Source organism: Scyliorhinus torazame, chromosome 3 (assembly GCF_047496885.1).
Source record: "Scyliorhinus torazame isolate Kashiwa2021f chromosome 3, sScyTor2.1, whole genome shotgun sequence".
Lineage (NCBI taxonomy): Eukaryota > Metazoa > Chordata > Chondrichthyes > Carcharhiniformes > Scyliorhinidae > Scyliorhinus > Scyliorhinus torazame.
Window position 1 is genome coordinate 297,867,677 of NC_092709.1, and position 19,609 is coordinate 297,887,285.

Genomic DNA, 19,609 nt, shown 5'->3' on the forward strand with positions numbered 1-19,609 from the left:
TTGGCTCAGGTTGGTACTCCTTCAGACTCCAACAAACGTCTTCAAATTGCTGCTTCAACCTGGTTATTTCAGCTTCTTCCTTGGCTTCAGACAAGATTGCTCTGCTTTAAAATACAATTCCATTTTTGAATCCTATTTGGAAAGAATTGTGAACCCAGAGTCAGGCAGATGAGAACTTTGCTCCTCTCTCTCTCTCGAAGCTTCTCCAAACTCACTTCCTCTCTACCTTTCTGAGCTTCACCTAGCAATGACCCCATCTCCCTAAGCTGTAAAACACTGGGCGGGATTCTCCCAGCCCGGGGCCGGGCCGGAGAATCCCCGCTAGCTGGCCACACTGGCACGCGATTCCCCGCGGAGGGAGGCCACCACGGGTTGGAGCCGGCGCCACATGACATCCAGAGTCATGGAGTGAACCGCTCCAGCGCCGTGTTGGCCAGAATCGGTACTCCCAGCGGCCTGTTCATGCCATGGTGAAACGCCGTTTCCTGCCGCCGAATGGGAGAATCCCGCCCAATGCCTCTGCAGGCTGCAAAAGCACATTGGCTCCCCAGGGACCTCCCCAGTTAAATCACTGTGCATTAGCCCAGATTGATAAACACATTTCTTCATCGATTTCCTCTTCTGGCTGCTAAAAACACCCAGACTCTGCAAACAGAATTTTTTTTAAAAAAACATGACAACTGCAGTCAAACACACACTAACCCCTGCCTTTTAAACCTTAAATTGTCCGCTACATTTATAATCCAGTTGTCTTAAAATCTTCCAATTGTCACGAAAAGGTATTCAGACAACATAAGAACACATGTTGTGAGGGGTAAAAATTAACAAGATAGAGGATTGGTTCGTTCACTGGAAACAAAGTAGGGATAAATGGATCACTTTCAAGTTTGCAAGATGTAACCAGTGGAATCCTATAGGGGTCAGTGCTGGGCCTCAACTATTTACAATCTATATCAATGACTTGGATGCTAGTATGGTTACTAAATTTGCTGATTACACAAACGTAGGTGGATGAGTAAGTTATAAAGAGGACGTAAGGAGTTTGCAAAGGCATATAGATGGGTTAAGTGAATGGGCAAAAATTTGGCAAACGAAGTATGTGTGTGAAAATGTGGACTCGCCCACTTAGTCAGAAAAAATTAAAAAGCATCAAATTATTTAAATAGAGAGAGATTGCAGGGCTATGTGGTGTCCAGGTATATGAATCGCAAAATGTTAGCATGCAGGGTACATCAAGTTATTAAGAAGGCCAATGGGGTGTTATACTCTTGGTGAGACCGTATCTGGAGTACTGTGTATAGTTCTGGTCACCATACGAAAGGACATCAATGCATGAGAAGCAGTGGAGAGAAAGTTCACTCAGCTGATTCCTGAAATCAAGTGGTTGCCTCTGTGAGGAAAGGTTGAGCAGATTGGGTGATCTTATTAAAACAGAAGATTGTGAAGAAACTTGACAGGGTGGATGTTGAAAGGATATTTACCCTTGTGGGAGAGATTGGAACACAGCTTAAAAATAAGGGGTGGCATTCTCCGTCCCTTGCGTGGCATGCCCCTGGGATTCTCCGTTTTGCCTGCTTGCCAATGGGGTTTCCCATTGTGGACAGCCTCACACCGCCGGGAAAGCCTGGGCTGCCTGCGAAATGGAGAATCCCGACAGCGGCGAATCCAGCCCAAGGGGTCTCACATTTAAGATGGAGGTGAGAATAATTTTTTTTCTTCTCATCAGTTTGTGGTTTTCTCTTTTCCACAGAGGTGCTGGGTCATTGAAGATTTTTAAGATGCGGTTAGATAGATTCTTGACTGACATGGATGTCAAAGAGTATAATAGTGCTGCATGTAGTCCTGTGTTGTAGCATCACTAGTTTCGCACTTCATTTATTTTAGGATTGCTTGGTGCTATTTCTGGCATTCTCTTGTGCGCTCCTCGTTGAACCAAAGTTGATCCCTGCCATATTGGTAGTATGAGGGATATGTCGGGCCATGAGGTTACAGATTATAGTTGAACATGATTCTGTATTTGCTGATGACCAGTTTTGAGTCGCTAGATCTTCTCTGAATCCATCTCATTTAGCTGGCAGTGTCAACATGATGGACTATTTCCTCAGTGTGAATGTGGGACTTTGTTTGCACAAGGACTGTGCAGTGGTTATTCTTACCATTACTGTCATGGACAGATGCATCTGTGACAAGTTGATTGGTAAGAGCAAGGTCAAGCAGTTTGTTTCTGTTATTGGTTTTGTCACTACCTACCACAGGTGCAATTTGGCAGCTATGTCCTTCAGGATTCTGCCAGTTCAGTCAGTAATGATGTTTCAGAATTACTCCTGGTGAAAGGCAATTCTGTACTAAAATGCAAGGCATAAAGGATAATTAGTTAGTCTACAGTCCTTTCTCTCAAAATGATTAATTTGTGGTTGTAAGCTGATGAATGTCCAATCTGATCAATCAACACAGACGGTTGCTGCAAACAGTGAATGTTTTACCATGCACAGCCACATAAATACGATGACAAAAATTAAATAAATGACTTCTGTAGGCAGTCTTGCAGTTCACACAGCTGGCGAATTATGAACTTGGATTGAAATTCCACAAGTTCAAATTTTTCTTAACTTGTTAAATATTTTCTAATTATTTTGTAATGAAGCAGCATGATCAGTAACTGCTAGCACTGAAGAGTCATAGAGACTTGAAACGTTAGCTCTGAGACGTCTCTCCCCACAGATGCTGCCAGATCTGCTGTGGTTTTCCAGAATTTTCTGTTTTTATTTCAGATTTCCAACACCTGCAGTATTTTGCTTTTATTGCTGTTTGCTTTTGCTGTACTTGTGGAGTGCTGTCATTGGAAATTTACATTTTTTAAAAGGATTCCGGAACATTCTAATTAGGTTGCAATAAATAGAATGTGAATAAACATAAAATAAATGAAAATGGAGTTGGGAAATAAGCATGATTGTTTAAAATCAGCATTGTACTACATATTCAAACAATAACATGTAAGTTTGTGATATCACAATTAGGACAAGCTGCTGTGATTTCAAACATTCACGTGCAATTATTATAGTGGGAGCCTTAACTCAAACTGGGGCAAGGAGAATCTTCAGATGCCTATTAAAAACATTATTGGCAAGGGATGACCCAGAGCTGCAGAGCAAGTCATATACAAAGCCTTCAGAATAATTCCCCAAAATGCTTGCTTTAAAAGCTCACTTGTGCATCTGCTTTCTCACAAAGAAATGAGGCAGAAAGAATTGATGTATTTTCTCTTTATGAACACTTAATTTGTCACCTTTCTGAATTAGGATTAGGAGCAGAATTTGTAGGTCTACAAACCTTATTAAACACAGTTTCTTTGACTTACATGTTTTAAGAATCAATGCATATTGTTGCTTTTTCAAAATGTGATGCCACCTGTGGTTCCTCCTGGAAATGATCACAGATGCTGCAGTACAATTACATGACTGCCTGCAGTCCTACAATACCTTACAAAAGAGACCATTGTTTATATGGGAATCTAGAATATGGTGAATGTTGGCTACTTATTTCACATAAAGGAACCAACACAACTGGACATGATCCCATCATTAAGACTTTGTCTTAATGCATGGAGCATTCGCAATAAGGTAGATGAATTAACAGTGCAAATAGATAATAAATAATTATGATATAGTTGCAATTACAGAGGCATGGCTATAGGTTTATTAAAGATGGGAACTGAACATCCAGGGGTATTCACTATCTAGGAAGGACAGACAAAAAGGGAAAGGAGGTGGGGTAGTATTGTTACTGAAGGAGGAAATCAATGCAATAGTGACTCCAATGAATGTAACCCTAACTGACTTAGCCTCTCCTCATATTACAGTCCCACCATCCCAGGAATCAGTCTGGTAAACCTTTGCTGCACTCCCTCCACAACATGAACATCCTTCCTCAGATAAGGACAGCAAAACTGCACAATACTCCAGGTGTGGCCTCACCAATGCCCTATACAATTGCAGTAAAACATCCCTATTCCTCTACTCAAATCCCCTCGCTATGAAAGCCAACATACTATTTGCCTTCTTTACTGCCTACTGTACTGCGCGCTTACTTTCAGCGACGCTTGATACATGAGGACACCAAGGTATCGCTGAGTATCTACCTTCTCAATTTATACCCATTCAAATAATAATCTGCCTTCCTAATTTTGCTACCAAAGTAGATAACCTCACATTTATCCACATTATACTGCATCTGCCATGCATTTGCCCACTCATTCAGCATGTCCAATCCCGCTGAAGCATCTCTGCATCTTCCTCGCAGCTTACCCTCCCACCCAACTTTGTATCATCTGCAAATTTGGAGATATTACATTTAGTTCCCTCGCCCAAATCATTAATATTTAATGTTGGGATTCTAGCACAGATCTCTGTAGTATTATGATGTAACTAGTAGAATAGATAAGGGAGAACTACTGAATGTGATATATTTGGACTGTCAGAAGGCTTTTGATATAGTCTCTCAGAAGAGTTTAATGGGCAAAATTAAAGGACATGGGATGAGGTTAATGGTTTAGCGTGGATCGAGAATTGGTTTGCAGACTAAGTCAGACAGACTAGGAATAAATAGGTCTTTTTCCGAGTGACAGGCAGTGACTAGTGGTGTATCGCAGGGGTTAATGGTTGGGCCCCGACTTTTCATGATACATATAAATGACCTGGATGTGGGAACCAAATGTAACATTTCCAAGTTTGCTGATGATACGAAACTGGGTGGAGTTGTAAGCAGGATGCAAGGAGGCTTGAAGGTGATTTAGACAAGTTGAGTAAGTGGGCAAACACATGGCAGCTGCCATACAACATGGCTAAATGTGAAGATATCCACAGTGTGAAAAATAGGAAGGAAGAATATTGTTTAAATGGTGATATATTGGGAAGTGTGGACGTACAAAGGGATTTGTATGTCCTTGTACACCAGTCAATGAAAGTGGAGATGCAGGTACAGCAAACAATTAGGGAGGCAAATGATATCAGCCTTCATTGAAAGAGGGTTTGAGTTATACTGCAGTGAGACCACACCTGGAGTATTGCATGCAGTTTTCGTCTCCCTACGTAAGAAAGAATATTTAGGGCGGCACAGTAGTACTGTGGATTAGAACTGCTACCTCACAGCACTGGGGATCGGGGTTCAATTCCGACCTTGGGTGACTGTGGAATTTGCATATACTTCCCATACCTGTGTTCAGGTCAGGTGGGGTTAGGGGAATAGGGTGGGGAGTGGGCCAATGCAGGATGCTCTTTAGAGGTTCGGCGCAGACTCGATGAGCCGAATGGCCTCCATCTGCGCTGTAGGAATTGTATGGATATTTGCCATGGACGGAGTGCAGTGGAGGGTATAGAATCCCTCTGCTGCAGAAAGAGGACATTGAGCCCATTGGGTCTGCACTGCCCCTCCGAAGGAGCACCCGAGGCCCACCCCCCCCCACCCTATCATGTAACCTAAACTAAATTTTTGGGACACTAAGGAGCAATTTAGCACGTACAATCAACCTAACCTGCACATCTTTGGACTGTGGAAGGAAACTGGAGCACCCTGAGGAAACCCACCAGACATGGAGAGGATGTGCAAACTTCACACAGACACAAGGTCGTAAGTGAACCCAGGTCCCTGGCACTGTGAGGCAGCAGTGTTAACCACTGTGCCACCGTACCACCCTAGGCTGATACCAGGGTTGGCGGGATTGTCCTTTAAGGAGAGATTGACTTGACTGAACAAAGAAAATTACAGCACAGGAACAGGCCCTTCGGCCCTCCCAGCCTGTGCCGATCCAGATCCTTTATCTAAACCTGTCACCTATTTTCCAAGGATCTACTTCTCTCTGTTCCCCGCCCGTTCATATATCTGTCTAGATGCATCTTAAATGATGCTATTGTGCCCGCCTCTTGCCACCTCCGCTGGCAAAGCGTTCCAGGCACCCACCACCCTCTGCGTAAAAAACTTTACACGCACATCTCCCTTAAACTTGCCCCCCCTCACCTTGAAATCGTGACACCTTGTAATTGACACCCCCACTCTTGGAAAAAGCTTGTTGCTATCCACCCTGTCCATACCTCTCATAATTTTGTAGACCTCAATCAGGTCCCCCCTCAACCTCCGTCTTTCCAACGAAAACAATCCTAATCTACTCAACCTTTCTTCATAGCTAGCACCCTCCATACCAGGCAACATCCTGGTGAACCTCCTCTGCACGCTCTCTAAAGCATCCACATACTTCTGGTAATGTAGCGACCAGAACTGCACGCAGTATTCCAAATGTGGCCTAACCAAAGTCCTATACAACCATGACGTGCCGACTCTTGTACTCAATACCCCGTCCGATGAAGGCAAGCATGCTGTATCCCTTCTTGACCACTCTATCGACCTGCGTTGCCACCTTCAGGGTACAATGGACCTGAACTCCCAGATATCTCTGGACATCAATTTTCCCCAGGACTCTTCCATTGACCGTATAGTCCGCTCTTGAATTAGATCTTCCAAAATGCATCACCTCGCATTTGCCTGGATTGTACTCCATCTGCCATTTCTCTGCCCAACTCCAATCTATTTATATTTTGCTGTATTCTCTGACAGTCCTCCTCGCTGTCTGCAACTCCACCAATCTTAGTATCATCTGCAAACTTGCTAATCAGGCCACCTATACCTTCGTCCAGATCATTTATATATATCACAAACAACAGTGGTCCGAGCACGGATCCCTGTGGAACACCACTAGTCACCTTTCTCCATTTTGAGACACTCCCTTCCATCACTACTCTCTGTCTCCTGTTGCCCAGCCAGTTCTTTATCCATCTAGCTAGTACACCCTGAACCCCATACGAGTTCACTTTTTCCATCAACCTACCATGGGAAACTTTATCAAACGCCTTACTGAAGTCCATGTATATGACATCTACAGCCCTTCCCTCATCAATTAACGTTGTCTCTTCCTCAAAGAATTCTATTAGGTTTGTAAGACATGACCTTCCCTGCACAAAACCATGCTGCCTATCACTGATAAGTCTATTTTCTTCCAAATGTGAATAGATCCTATCCCTCAGTATCTTCTCCAACAGTTTGCCTACCACTGACATCAAGCTCACAGGTCTATAATTCCCTGGATTATCCCTACTACCCTTCTTAAACAAAGGGACAACTTTAGCAATTCTCCAGTCCTCCGGGACCTCACCCATGCTCAAGGATGCTGCAAAGATATCTGTTAAGGCCTCAGCTATTTCTTCCCTCGCTTCAATCAGAACCTGGGATAGATCCCACCCGGACCTGGGGACTTGTCCACCTTAATGCCTTTTAGAATACCCAAAACTTCCCCCTTCCTTATGCCGACTTGACCTAGAGTATTTAAACATCCATCCCTAGCCTCAACATCCGTCATGTCCCTCTCCTTGTTGAATACCAATGCAAAGTACTCATTAAGAATCTCACCCATTTCCTCTGACTCCACGCATAAATTCCCTCTTTTGTCTTTGAGTGGGCCAATCCATTCTCTAGTTACCCTCATGCTCCTTGTATACGACTGGGCCTGTATTTACTGGAGTTTAGAAGGATGAGAGAAGATCCGATTGAAGCATATAAAATTCTTTTAGGGCTGAACAGATTCGATGCAGAGAGGATGTTTCCCCTGGTTGGGGAATCTAGAACCAAGCGACAGAATCTCAGGATATGGGGTAGAGCATTTAGGACTGAGATGAAGGAAAATTTCTTCACTCCTGAACCTGTGAAATTCTCTACCACAGAAGGCTAGGAGATGCCAAGTCACTGAATATATTTAAGAGAGAATAAAGCAGTTTTATGTATTTACAAGTCAATATGGAAGGATTGTGCTTAGCTTTAGAGCCTCCATTAGCATGCTAAGGCATATCATACAGATCCAGTTGAAGAACGGATACTTGAGTGATGTCCTGAAGTAGTGCTGATGTGTAGAACTTACCTTGGCATAAGCGTGTGCCTTTAAAAGAAAAAGGGACAAAAAAATATCAATAGGTGGAAACCACTACACTGGAGCAAAAGGCTTTTTAGACTGATTTAATCTAGCCATTTACATGATTTTATGAAACCACTATAAATGATACATTTGTCTGGAACAAGGTGACCCAGTGTTATAGTACTCCAATCTGGATATCAGCAAGTTATGATTTCATCAGTTGGCTGAGAGCAGAATGTCACTTTGTTTACCTGCTGGCGAGGATAATGGCTGGTCCTATCCAGATTCTTATTTTTAAATAAAAGAATGAATTGGCATTTATCATGCTCATTTTTGGGTGGGTGTCAGTCAAGTCTGGGAGGATGCCTCTGAATTGTGCACCAAATTCAAAAAGGGTAGCAAAAGAGACATAGGCCTGAATTTCCTGATTTAAATTCAGGGTTGTTTGACACTGAACATCCATTTTTAGGTTGGCAGGAGGATTAACCTTGCGTGAAACAAGGCTGTAAATCAACGTAGTTAGATGTTAGACGGGAGGTTGGAGGTGGGAGGGAACCTCCATCAGGCGACTTCTGAATTCAATCAACCCCCCCCCCCCGAAACCCTGAACGCTCTTCATCTTGCCCAAAGGTGCCTGGACTTAATCTCAGCTGTCTTCATGCAATTCCTCTTCAGTTCAGTGCAGCTCTTGTCGGTGTAGGAACTGAGAGAGCTGCTGGTCAATCTGATTGACCAGCACTTATCAAAGTGGCATTTCCTCCCAAATGTGGGGCTGGATTCTTCGCAGCCCTGCGCCGAAATCGTGTTTGGCGCGGGGGTGGAGAATCCGATTTTGCGCTGAAATCAGGCTCTGCGCGGGTCCAGCAATTACCCGGGCCCCGAAAAAAGGCGCGTTCGCATAGTGCTCTGCGCGGCTGGGGGGGCCATTGCCAGCGGGCCGCCCAGCGATCCTCCACTCCCGACCAGCCGAGTTCCCGACAGCGTTAAAGTAACATGGTATTGCCGGCTGGGATGCTTGTGTGACTCGGACACGGGGGGGGGGGGTCCTTATGGACGGCCGGAGAGTGCTTGTGCGCGGTCGGATGCAAGGGCGCGTGGCCGATCGGGGCCGGGGTGGGGGGGGGGGGCTACGTTTTGAAGCCGCCTCTACAGTCCAATGCGCGGACTCGAAACCGGAAGTGCGGGTGCCCGTACCCGCAGCTAAAGCTGCGTGAATTACTCCAGGTCCCTACTAGCCTCCTGAAGGTGAATGAATTAGCTTATATTTTTTTCAGGAAACTCGGGAGTGTAACACTAGCGTTTTTACGCCAGCATGGGGAAATAGCCCCATTTTGGGAGAATCCAGCCCGTGGAGCGGATGTCCTGTCTACAGCCACTTAATGCACATTCGAGCATGAAATGGCTGTGGGGCACTCCGAGTCGGCAGGGATTCATTGGATGGTTGAAAGAGAGCCTGCCATCTGGAAAATCCATACCATATTCTGATTTCCTTTCCGTACAATAATGGAATTGATTTTCTGGTGTAAATTTGAGGGTCATCTATACAATAATAACCTAATAAATAGCAGTCAACATGGATTTCGACCCACCTCATTTGAAGAAGTGACAACTCATATGATGGTGGAAAACCTATGACTCTGTGTGTACATAATTGATTTTGAGGAACTAGTTAATTTTGAGGTAATTAGTTATTCTGAAAAGTTGTTGGATTCATGGTAAACCTTGGCGGAAAAAATGATTACTTGTCACAAGATTAATAGATAGGAATAAGTTCTAAATGAGGTCAGCAGCAACTCTTTTAAGGCTCCTTCGACAGCACCTTCCAAAGCCACAACCTCTGCCACCTGGAAGGACAAGGGTAGCAGATGCATGGGAATATCACCTGCAAATTCCCCTCCAAGCTACACACCATCCTGACTTGAAATCATATTGTTTTTCCTTCACTGTTGCGGGAACAAGATCCTGGAGCTCACTTGGATTGGATTTGTTTATCGTCATGTGTACAGTGAAAAGTATTTTCCTGTGACCAGCTAAAACAGATCATTTAGTACATGAGAAGAAAAGAAAATACATAATAAGGCAACACAAGGTACACAATGTAAATACATCGACACTGGCATCGGGTGAAGCGTACTGGAGTGTAGTATAAGAAGCTGTTTTTGAATCTGTTTGTGCGAGTTCTCAGACTTTTGTATCTCCTGCCCGATGGAAGAAGTTGGAAGACTGAGTAAGCCAGGTGGGTGGGATCCTGGATTATGCTGCCCGCTTTCCCCAGGCAGCGGGAGGTGGAGATGGAGTCAATGGATGGGAGGCAGGTTCGTGTGACTTTCTTTTTTGAAAAATATTTTTTATTGAAGGCTTTTCATTTTATGATAGACAGACTTATCACACACATACTCCGACTAGACAATTGTATCGGCCAAGCGAAAAAAACCAGAAGTAATAATAATAGCAAAAACATAACAACAATTTTTTTAGTAGATATTTTTTATTGGGGTTTTGAACGTAGTATAATTACAGTTATGTACACAGATTAAAAAAAAAAAAAATATATATATATATATAGAGAGAAAAAATAAATAAAAATAAACTGGTAGGATATTGTACACTAGCTCAACACAGCAACTCTGTACAGTTAGCAATATTACGTTTAACAAATACGTAGGCGCACATGTTTGTGGGGGGAGGAAAACTGGGGAGGTATATTTACATTTGGGTACCGGAGAAACAATTACAATAGTTACGTCCAATACAGAGAGGGTGATTCGAGAATGGATCTGTTGTTGGTGTTGTTAATTGCTTCTCCCGGACGGTTTTCGCTGCCGTTGTCGTTTCGCGTTCACCTCCGCTTCGGCCTTTTGTCCCGTCTTTCGCCCGTATTTTCCTTGCTCCCCCTCTATTGTTCCCTGTCTCCTCCCTCTTTCTCTTCCCCCCCCCCCCCCCTCTCTCTCTCTCCCCTCCCTTCCCTTCCCTTCTCCTGTGGCTCGCCTTTCTTTTCTCTTAGGTTTAGCTGTGCCCCCCACTCCGGGTCTATCTCTCCCTCTCACATCTTGGCTACTTTCCCCTGATTCTTGGCTACCTGTCTATTCTTCTGCTTGTTCGTTGGCCACAAACAGGTCCCGGAACAATTGGGTGAATGGCTCCCACGTTCTGTGGAAGCCGTCGTCCGACCCTCGGATGGCGAATTCGATTTTCTCCATTTGGAGAGATTCTGAGAGGTCGGACAGCCAGTCTGCAGCTTTGGGTGGCGCTGCTGACCACTAGCTGAACAGGATTCTACGGCAGGCGATCAGGGAGGCAAAGGCAAGGGCATCCACCCTCCTCCCCAGGAATAGATCTGGCTGGTCTGATTCCCCACAGACCGCCACTTTCGGGCATGGCTCCACCCTCATCCCCACCATAGAACATAGAACTGTACAGCACAGTGCAGGCCTTTCGGCCCACGATGTTGTGCCGAACTAATCTGAAACTAAGATCAAATCAACCTACTCCCAATCATTCTAGTGCACTCCATATGCCTATCCAATAACCGCTTGAAAGTTCCTAACGTGTCCGACTCCACTACCATAGCTGGGAGTGCGTTCCACGCCCCAACCACTCTCTGAGTAAAGAACCTACCTCTGTGATATCCCTCCTATATCTTACACCATGAACCTTATAGCTATGCCCCCTTGTAACAGCTACATTCATCCAAGGAAAAAGTCGCTGAACGTCCACTCTCTCTATCCCTCTCATCTTATACACCTCAATTCAGTCACCTCTCATCCCCCTTCGCTCAAATGAGAAAAGCCCTAGCTCCCTCAACCTTTCCTCGTAAGACCAACCCACCAATCCAGGCAGCATCCTGGTAAATCTCCTTTGCACCCTTTCCAATGCTTCCACATTCTTCCTATAATGAGGTGACCAGAATTGCACACAATACTCCAAATGTGGTCTAACCAAGGTCCTGTACAGTTGCAGCATAACTTCGCGGCTCTTAAACTCAATCCCCCTGTTAATAAATGCTAACACACTATAAGCTTTCTTCACGGTTCTATCCACTTGGGTGGCAACTTTCAGAGATATATGGACATGAACTCCGAGATCTCTCTGCTCCTCCACATTCTTCAGAACCCTGCCATTAACCATGTAATCCGCATTCAAATTTGTCCTACCAAAATGAATCACCTCACACTTATCAGGGTTAAACTCCATCTGCCACTTTTAGCCCAGCTCTGCATCCTATCAATGTCTCTTTGCAGCCTACAACAGCCCTCCACATTAACCACTGCTCCACCAATCTTGGTGTCATCAGCAGATTTACTAACCCAACCTTCTACTCCATCATCCAAGTCATTGATAAAAATCACAAATAGCAGAGGATCCAGCACTGATCCCTGTGGTAGACCGCTGGTGACTGGGCTCCAGGTTGAAAATTTACCATCTACCACCACCCTCTGTCTTCTATGTGATAGCCAGTTACTGATCCAATCGGCCAAATTTCCCTCTATCAGGACCTTGTCTGGTGTCCCCTTGTAGGACCTTCTTTGGGATCCTAGCATTGGGATCCCCTTCCAGTCATGGGCTATTTGGATCCCCAGGTAGCGGAATTTGTGTCGGGCTTGTTTAAACGGCAGTCCCATTAGTGCTGCCCCCTCTACTTGTGGGTGTACCGGGAAGATCTCGATTTTGCTCTTGTTGAGTTTGCAGTCCTGGTAGGCGCCCAACTCTTTCAGGAGCGTGATGATTCCGTCCATGCTGCTTTGTGGGTCCGAAATATAGAGGAGCAGGTCATCTGCATAGAGTGAGACTCTGTGCTCTCTGCCGCCCCTCCGGATCCCCCTCCAGCTTTTTGCTGCTCTGTTAATGGCTTGATCGTGAGAGCGAACAGCAGCGGGGACACTGGGCATCCTTGTCTGGTGCCCCTGTGCCACTGGAAGTATTGGGAGTTGGTGTTGATTGAAAACATAAAAATAAACATTATACAGCTTCTCCGTCGACGAATGGGCCGGCGATGGCGACCCTGCTGGGTTCGCCATGCTCAGGTTTGGATTGCCACGCGTGTCCCCTTGTTCTGGGGTTGAGGTCTTCCACTCTTTGATTTTGCTGGCCTTGTGACCTGGCTGCTAGCTCGTCGACATCTCAGTTGGTTGCCTAGTAGGTGGGGGTTAAGTTGGGGAACTTTTTTGTACTTCTGACGCCTGTTTGATGGATTAAAAAGGCCTAGTGAAAAGTTCCTTGGAGAGAGCCACCACTGGAAGTTGTACTCACTTTCTAACAGGATCGTGGGTATACATAGCATTTACAGTGCACCCTACACAAGGTCAACACCTCCACCCTATCCCCATAACCCAGTAACCCCACCCAACACTAAGGGCAATTTTGGGCACTAAGGGCAATTTATCATAGCCAATCCACCTAACCTGCACATCTTTGGACTGTGGGAGGAAATCGGAGCACCCGGAGGAAACCCACGCACACACGGGGAGGATGTGCAGACTCCACACAGACAGTGACCCAAGCCGGAATCGAACCTGGGACCCTGGAGCTGTGAAGCAATTGTGCTCTCCACAATGTTACCGTGCTACCTGCACCAGTTGAACTGCAGCATTTCAAGAAGTCAGCTCATCACCAGCGTCTCAAGGGAAGTTAGGAATGTGCAATAAATGCTGGCCGACACAGCAATGTCTGCATTTTGTGAAAGAATAAATTCTGGTATCCCTGAACTTCAGTGTTGAGACCACTTCTTTTTACTCATTTACATAAATGATCAGGATTCAGAAGTTCAAGAGTCCAAAGATGTGCAGGTTAGGTGGATTGGCCACGATAAATGCAAAGGGTTACAGGAATAGAGCGGGGGAGTGGACCTAGTAGTGCGCTCTTTCGGAGAGTCAGCACAGACTTGATGGGCCGAACACGCCTCCTTCTGCACTGTAGGGATTCTATGGACCCTCCTTTTCAGCTGATAGGTGAGGCAGTGGAATTTTTGGAGACAGAGTAGAAATGACTCAATGAGTTGGATATAATTTTGTCCCAATCACTTGGTTCGATTTTCTCCAATGCTGGAGCGGGTCCCTGATCGATGGGCGGTCTTGAGGTGGTCATTCACCTCCTTTTGTGTAGGCTTCTGCTAGCGCCGAAGAGTCTGGTTTTGCTTTATGTGTCTAAATGTTGCTTATTGTTCCCGGGGATTGCTCATTAGTATGCAGATGGCTGGTGTTTTGTTATGCTGATGGTTGCTGGTATCGATCTTGTCTGGCCTTTCCAGAGGTAAATACACAGTCAACCTGCAGCTACTCGTTTTTGTCCTGTTGGCTGACTTTCCCATCAGCCTTTGCCGTTCGCCATTTTAAATCGGGAGTTAGCCATTTTAAGTGGCTACAGTAATAAATAGCATCAACAAAGCTGTTGAACCATATCCTCTGCCTATGCTATTTTTTATGCCTTAATGTTTTCAGCAAAATTGGCAAGATGACATTAGATTTCAATTTCCAGATTAATAATGTAGAGAAGCAGGATCAGGCACCTACTCTTGTGGTTTTCTTTATATTCCCAGCTGTAGGACTTCACCTTTCATATTTATTTGAACTTGTAATTAATTGATGTGTACCAGGGTAATAAATTGCATGCTGATTTTTGTTTTGATTCATTGTGTTCATTGCTGGCATACCTGAAATGTTGTTTTAGGGAGGTGGAGGGGGGGTTGTTATGATTTGAAAAAACAAATAAATTTAGAGAGAATGTTGTGGCCTTGATACTGTAGGTACTGTTGAAAGATTGCATGCTATGATTAACGTATCGGTGTGTTTTTTAGATAATCGTACTTTATGTTTTCTTTTGAAATGGTTGTTTAGACTGGCCATCTGGCTTTGACTAGCCTTGCCTTTGTTAAAAATGATTTTGTTTCCCACTCTTTCCTCCCCACAGATACTAAAGAATATTACTTGGTACGCTGAGCGTGTTTTGACTGAAATCTCGTTGGGAAGTCTTCTCATTCTTGTGGTGATACGAACCGTGCAGTATAACATGACCAGAACCAGGGTGAGAACTTATAATTTGTGCTTTAACTTTCTGACCCCACTCGTTTCCTCCACTCCACTTCCAATTTATGGTGTAAGGAATAGAGAAGGTTAAAGTCCTGTAAACCCGTTGTATTGGAGCTTTGATTTAATTTTAAAAGGGTATCTTTGAATATTGGTATAGTAAAACTGGAATTGATGTGTTTGAACACAGTTAAAAATGGTTTCATGTTAGAACATAGAACATGCAGTGCAGAAGGAGGCCATTCGGCCCATCGAGTCTGCACCAACCCACTTAAGCCCTCAATTTCACCCCATCCCCGTAACCCAATAACTCCTCCTTACCGTTTTTGACACTAAGGGCAATTTAGCATGGCCAATCCACCTAACCTGCACGTCTTTGGACTGTGGAAGGAAACCGGAGCACCCGGTAGAAAGCCCCCGCAGACACGGGGAGAACGTGCAGACTCCGCACAGATAGTGACCCAGCGGGCAATCGAACCTGGGACCCTGGCGCTGTGAAGCCACAGTGCTAGCCACTTGTGCCACCGTGCTGCCACCGTGTTCTCACCAGACTTTTATCCTTCCCCCTCTAATTTACTGTCTTTTGTTCAGATACGATTCGACAGGTAAAGGTGGTCTTCTGTCACCTCACCCAAGTGGCAAAATCTTTGAGTATAAACAATGTTATATATATATGTGTGCTTATCTTGGAGGATCACAGTCTTTCCTGGAATGTGAGTGTTGCTGGCAAGGCAGTATTTGTTGCCCCTCTCTCATTGCTGTGCGTCTGGAGTCACATATAGGCCAGACTGGGTAAATTTCCTTCCGTTTACAGGACATGAGGCGGGGGGGCACAGTGGTTATCACAGTTGCTTCAGGGTCCCAGGTTCGATTCCCGGCTTAGGTCTGTCTGTGCGGAGTTTGCACTTTCTCCCCGTGTCTGCGTGGGTTTCCTCTGGGTGCTCCGGTTTCCGCCCATAGTCCAAAAATGTGCAAGTTAGGTGGATTGGCCATGCTAAATAACCATTAGTGTCCAAAAAGGTTGGGTTGGGTGGGGTTACTGGATTACGGCGATAGGGTGCGGGTGTGGGCTTAGGTAGGGTACTCTTTCCAAGGGCTGGTGCAGACTTGATGGGCTGAATGGCCTCCTTCTGCACTTTAAGTTCTATCATTCTATGATTCTATGAGTTAACCTGATGGGTTTTGAAAATGATTAATGATGGTCACCATTACTAAGACTAGCTTTCAATTACAGATTTTATTATTGAATTTAAATTCTACCAGTTACCATGGTGGGATTCAAACCCATGTCCCCAGATTATTAACCTGGGCCTCGGGATTACTAGTCCAGTGATACACAATGTACATGAATGATTTGGACGAAGGAATTGCATGCAATATCTCCAAATTTGCAGATGACAGTAAGCCGGTTAGCATTGTTTGCTGTAAGGGGGATGCAAAGAGGTTGCAGGGTGACTTGGGCAGGGTGGCTGAGTGCGCAAATATTGGCAAATGCGATATAATGTGGGTAAATGTGAGGTTATCTACTTGAGTGGGAAAAACAGAAAGGCAGATTATTATCCGAATGGTGACAGTTTAGGAAAAGGGGCAGTGTGATGAGACCTGGGTGTTATGATGGAACAGTTGCTGAAGGTTTCCATGCAGGTACAGCAGGCGGTGAGGAAAGCTATTGGATGCTGGCCTTCATAGCGAGAGGACCAGGGGCTGGTTTAGCTCACTGGGCTAAATCGCTGGCTTTTAAAGCAGACCAAGGCAAGCCAGCAGCACGGTTCAATTCCCGTACCAGCCTCCCCGAACAGGCGCCGGAATGTGACGACTAGGGGCTTTTCACAGTAACTTCATTGAAGCCTACTCGTGACAATAAGCGATTTTCATTTCATTTCATTTGAGTATAGGATTAGGGATGCTTGCTGCAGTTATACAGGGCCTTGGTGAGGCCACACCTTGAGTATTGTGTGCAGTTTTGGTCTCCTAGTTTGAGGAAGGACATTCTTGCTATTGAAGGTGTCCAGCGAAGGTTCACCAGACTAATTCCCGGGATGACAGGACTGACATATGAAGAAAGACTGGGCTTGTACTCACTGGAGTTTAGAATAATGAGAGGGGATCTCACAGAAACATATAAAATCCTGATGGTACTGGACAGCCTAGATGCGGGAAGAATATTCCCGATGTTGGGGGCGTCCAGAACTAGGGGTCACAGCCTCAGAATAAGGGGTAAGCCAGTCAGGACTGAGATGAGGAGGAATGTCTTCTCTCAGAGTTGTGAACTTGTGGAATTCTCTCCCACAGGAAGCTGTTGGGGCCGGTTTGTTGGATATATTCAGGAGGGAGCTGGACATGGCCCTTGCAGCTAAAGGGATAAAGGGGTATGGAGAGAAACCGGGAATGGGATACTGTATTTGCATGATCAGCCATGATCATATTGGATGTTGGTGCAGGCTTGAAGGGCTGAATGTCCTACTCCTACACCTATTTTCTATGTTTCTATTACCACCAAACCACCGTCTCCCCAGTCAGGCACAACATTATAATTTGACTTGGACACTCTGATAGGAGAGATGATAATCAGAAATGTCTTCGATTGTTTGCCAGATGCTGGATGCATACCCATGTATCTAAACAAAGCCTGTGCCTGCACTGAGTAGCAGAGGTGCGTGTGTTCATGTTGAGAAGAAATAGCAAATCTGTACTTCAGTAGCACAATGGAGGCTTGAGACTGGTGTTTGAAATCAGTCAGCCTGTGGCACTGGAGTGCCCTTATCTCAATTATCCATTGTGATGGCAGAAATACTATGGAGAGTAATGTGATTATATAGTAGATGCAACCTAGAGAAAATACTTAATTGGGAGGGGGATGAGTTAACTTCACTGGGATGAGAACTGATCTGCCCCAGGAAAATTTGAATCGAAGATTGCCAGGTAAAACTGTAATAATAGAACAATGGTCTACCTTGAGAGGACATGGTTTCCGTAGAGCTAAGATATGTTACCACGTCAGGGAAAGATAGAGCAACCAAAGCCAGAGCTCCCTGGATGATGAAAGTGATAGACTGTCAGATGAAACTGTAAAATGCTGCATATGGTGAATGTCAGGTTAGTAGTACATGTGAGAATTAGGCTAAATGTGCAGAGTTCAATGGGGAAGTGAGAAATTAAATAAGAAAGGCAAAGAGCAAGTATGTGAAGAAATTGGCAGTTAATATAAAAGGAAATCAAAATTCTATGCATATATAGATAGTAAAAGGGTAGTAAGGGAAGGAGCTGATTCGGGCCCAAGAAGGGGATCCATACAAGGAAGCGGAGGGCATAGCTGAGGTACTAAATATGTACTTTGCACCTATATTTACCAAGGAAGAAGATACTGCCAAAGCCCGAATGAAAGAAGAAATAGTTAAGAAACTCGATGGGGCTGAGCATTGATAAGATTGAGCTATTAAAAAGGCTGTTTGTACTTAAGGTACATGAGTCACAAGGACCAGATGGGATGTATCTGAGGATACTGAAGGAAACGCGGGTGGAAACTGTGGAGCATAATGTCACTCGACAAGCAATCCAGAGGCCGAGGCTAATGCTCTGGCGATATGGGTTCAAATTCTACCAAGGCAGCTGATGAAATTTTAATTCAGTTAATAAAAGATTTGGAATTGAACACTCGTCTCAGTAATTGTGACAATCAAAACATTGTCGGTTGTCCTAAAAACCCATCTGGTTTCACTAATGTCCTTTAGGGAAGGAAATCTGCCATCCTTACCTGGTCTGCCTACATGTGATTGCAAACCTACAGCTATGTAGTTGACTCTTAACTGTCCTGTGGAATGACCTGGTAAGCCATTCAGTTCAAGGGCAATTAGGGATGGGGAATAAATGCTCGTCCTGCCCATGTCCTATAAAAGAATAAAACTTCCAATCCTCCATGGATGTGGGGGCTGTGCTAGCAAACAGAATTACAAATGTTACACCCTTATTCAAAATGGGTACAAAGACAAACCCATTAGTGGCAGGACACAATTTCAAAATACGCAGATGATTGTGAACTGTGGGGAAGATAATGATAGGCATCAAGAGGACATAGACAGGGACGTGGAATGGGTGGGAATGTAGCAATTAAAATTTAATGCAATAGTGTGAAGTGATACATTTTGATATCAAGAACTAGAAAAGGCAGGAGAAAATGGGTATAATTCTAATGGAAATGCAGGAACAGAGACTTGGGAGCATACGTGTATAGTTTCTTTTCTATTCAGCAACATTATCTGGACGTTGCTGGTTAGGCCAGCATTTATTGCCCATCCCTAGTTGCCCTTCAAAATGTGGTGGTGAAGTTGCCTTTTTGAACTGCTGCAGTCCCTGAGGTATAGGTACACCCACTGTGGATTTAGGGAGGGAGTTCCAGGATTTTCCCCCAGTGACAGTGAAGGAGTGATGATATATTTCCAAATCAGGGTGTGAGTGACTTGGAGGGGAACCTCCAGGTGTTGGGGTTCGCAGGTATCTGCTGCTCTTGTATTTGTGAGTGTGACTATGTCAGGCTGTTCCTTGACTAGTCTGTGAGACAGCTCTCCAAACTTTGGCACAAGCCCCCAGATGTTAGTAAGGAGGACTTTGCATGGTCGACAGGGCTAGGTTTGCC

General features: G+C 44.8%; 1 protein-coding gene across 3 annotated transcripts in view; it reads left to right on the top strand.

Moving 5' to 3' along the window:
* Positions 1 to 19,609, top strand: part of dym (dymeclin) — a 782,339-nt gene that overhangs the window by 328,655 nt on the left and 434,075 nt on the right. For all 3 annotated transcript variants that reach the window (XM_072497436.1, XM_072497434.1, XM_072497435.1), the window contains exon 13: positions 14,861 to 14,974. In XM_072497436.1, the coding sequence (XP_072353537.1) occupies positions 14,861 to 14,974 (114 nt within the window). The remainder of the gene's footprint in view (positions 1 to 14,860; positions 14,975 to 19,609) is intronic.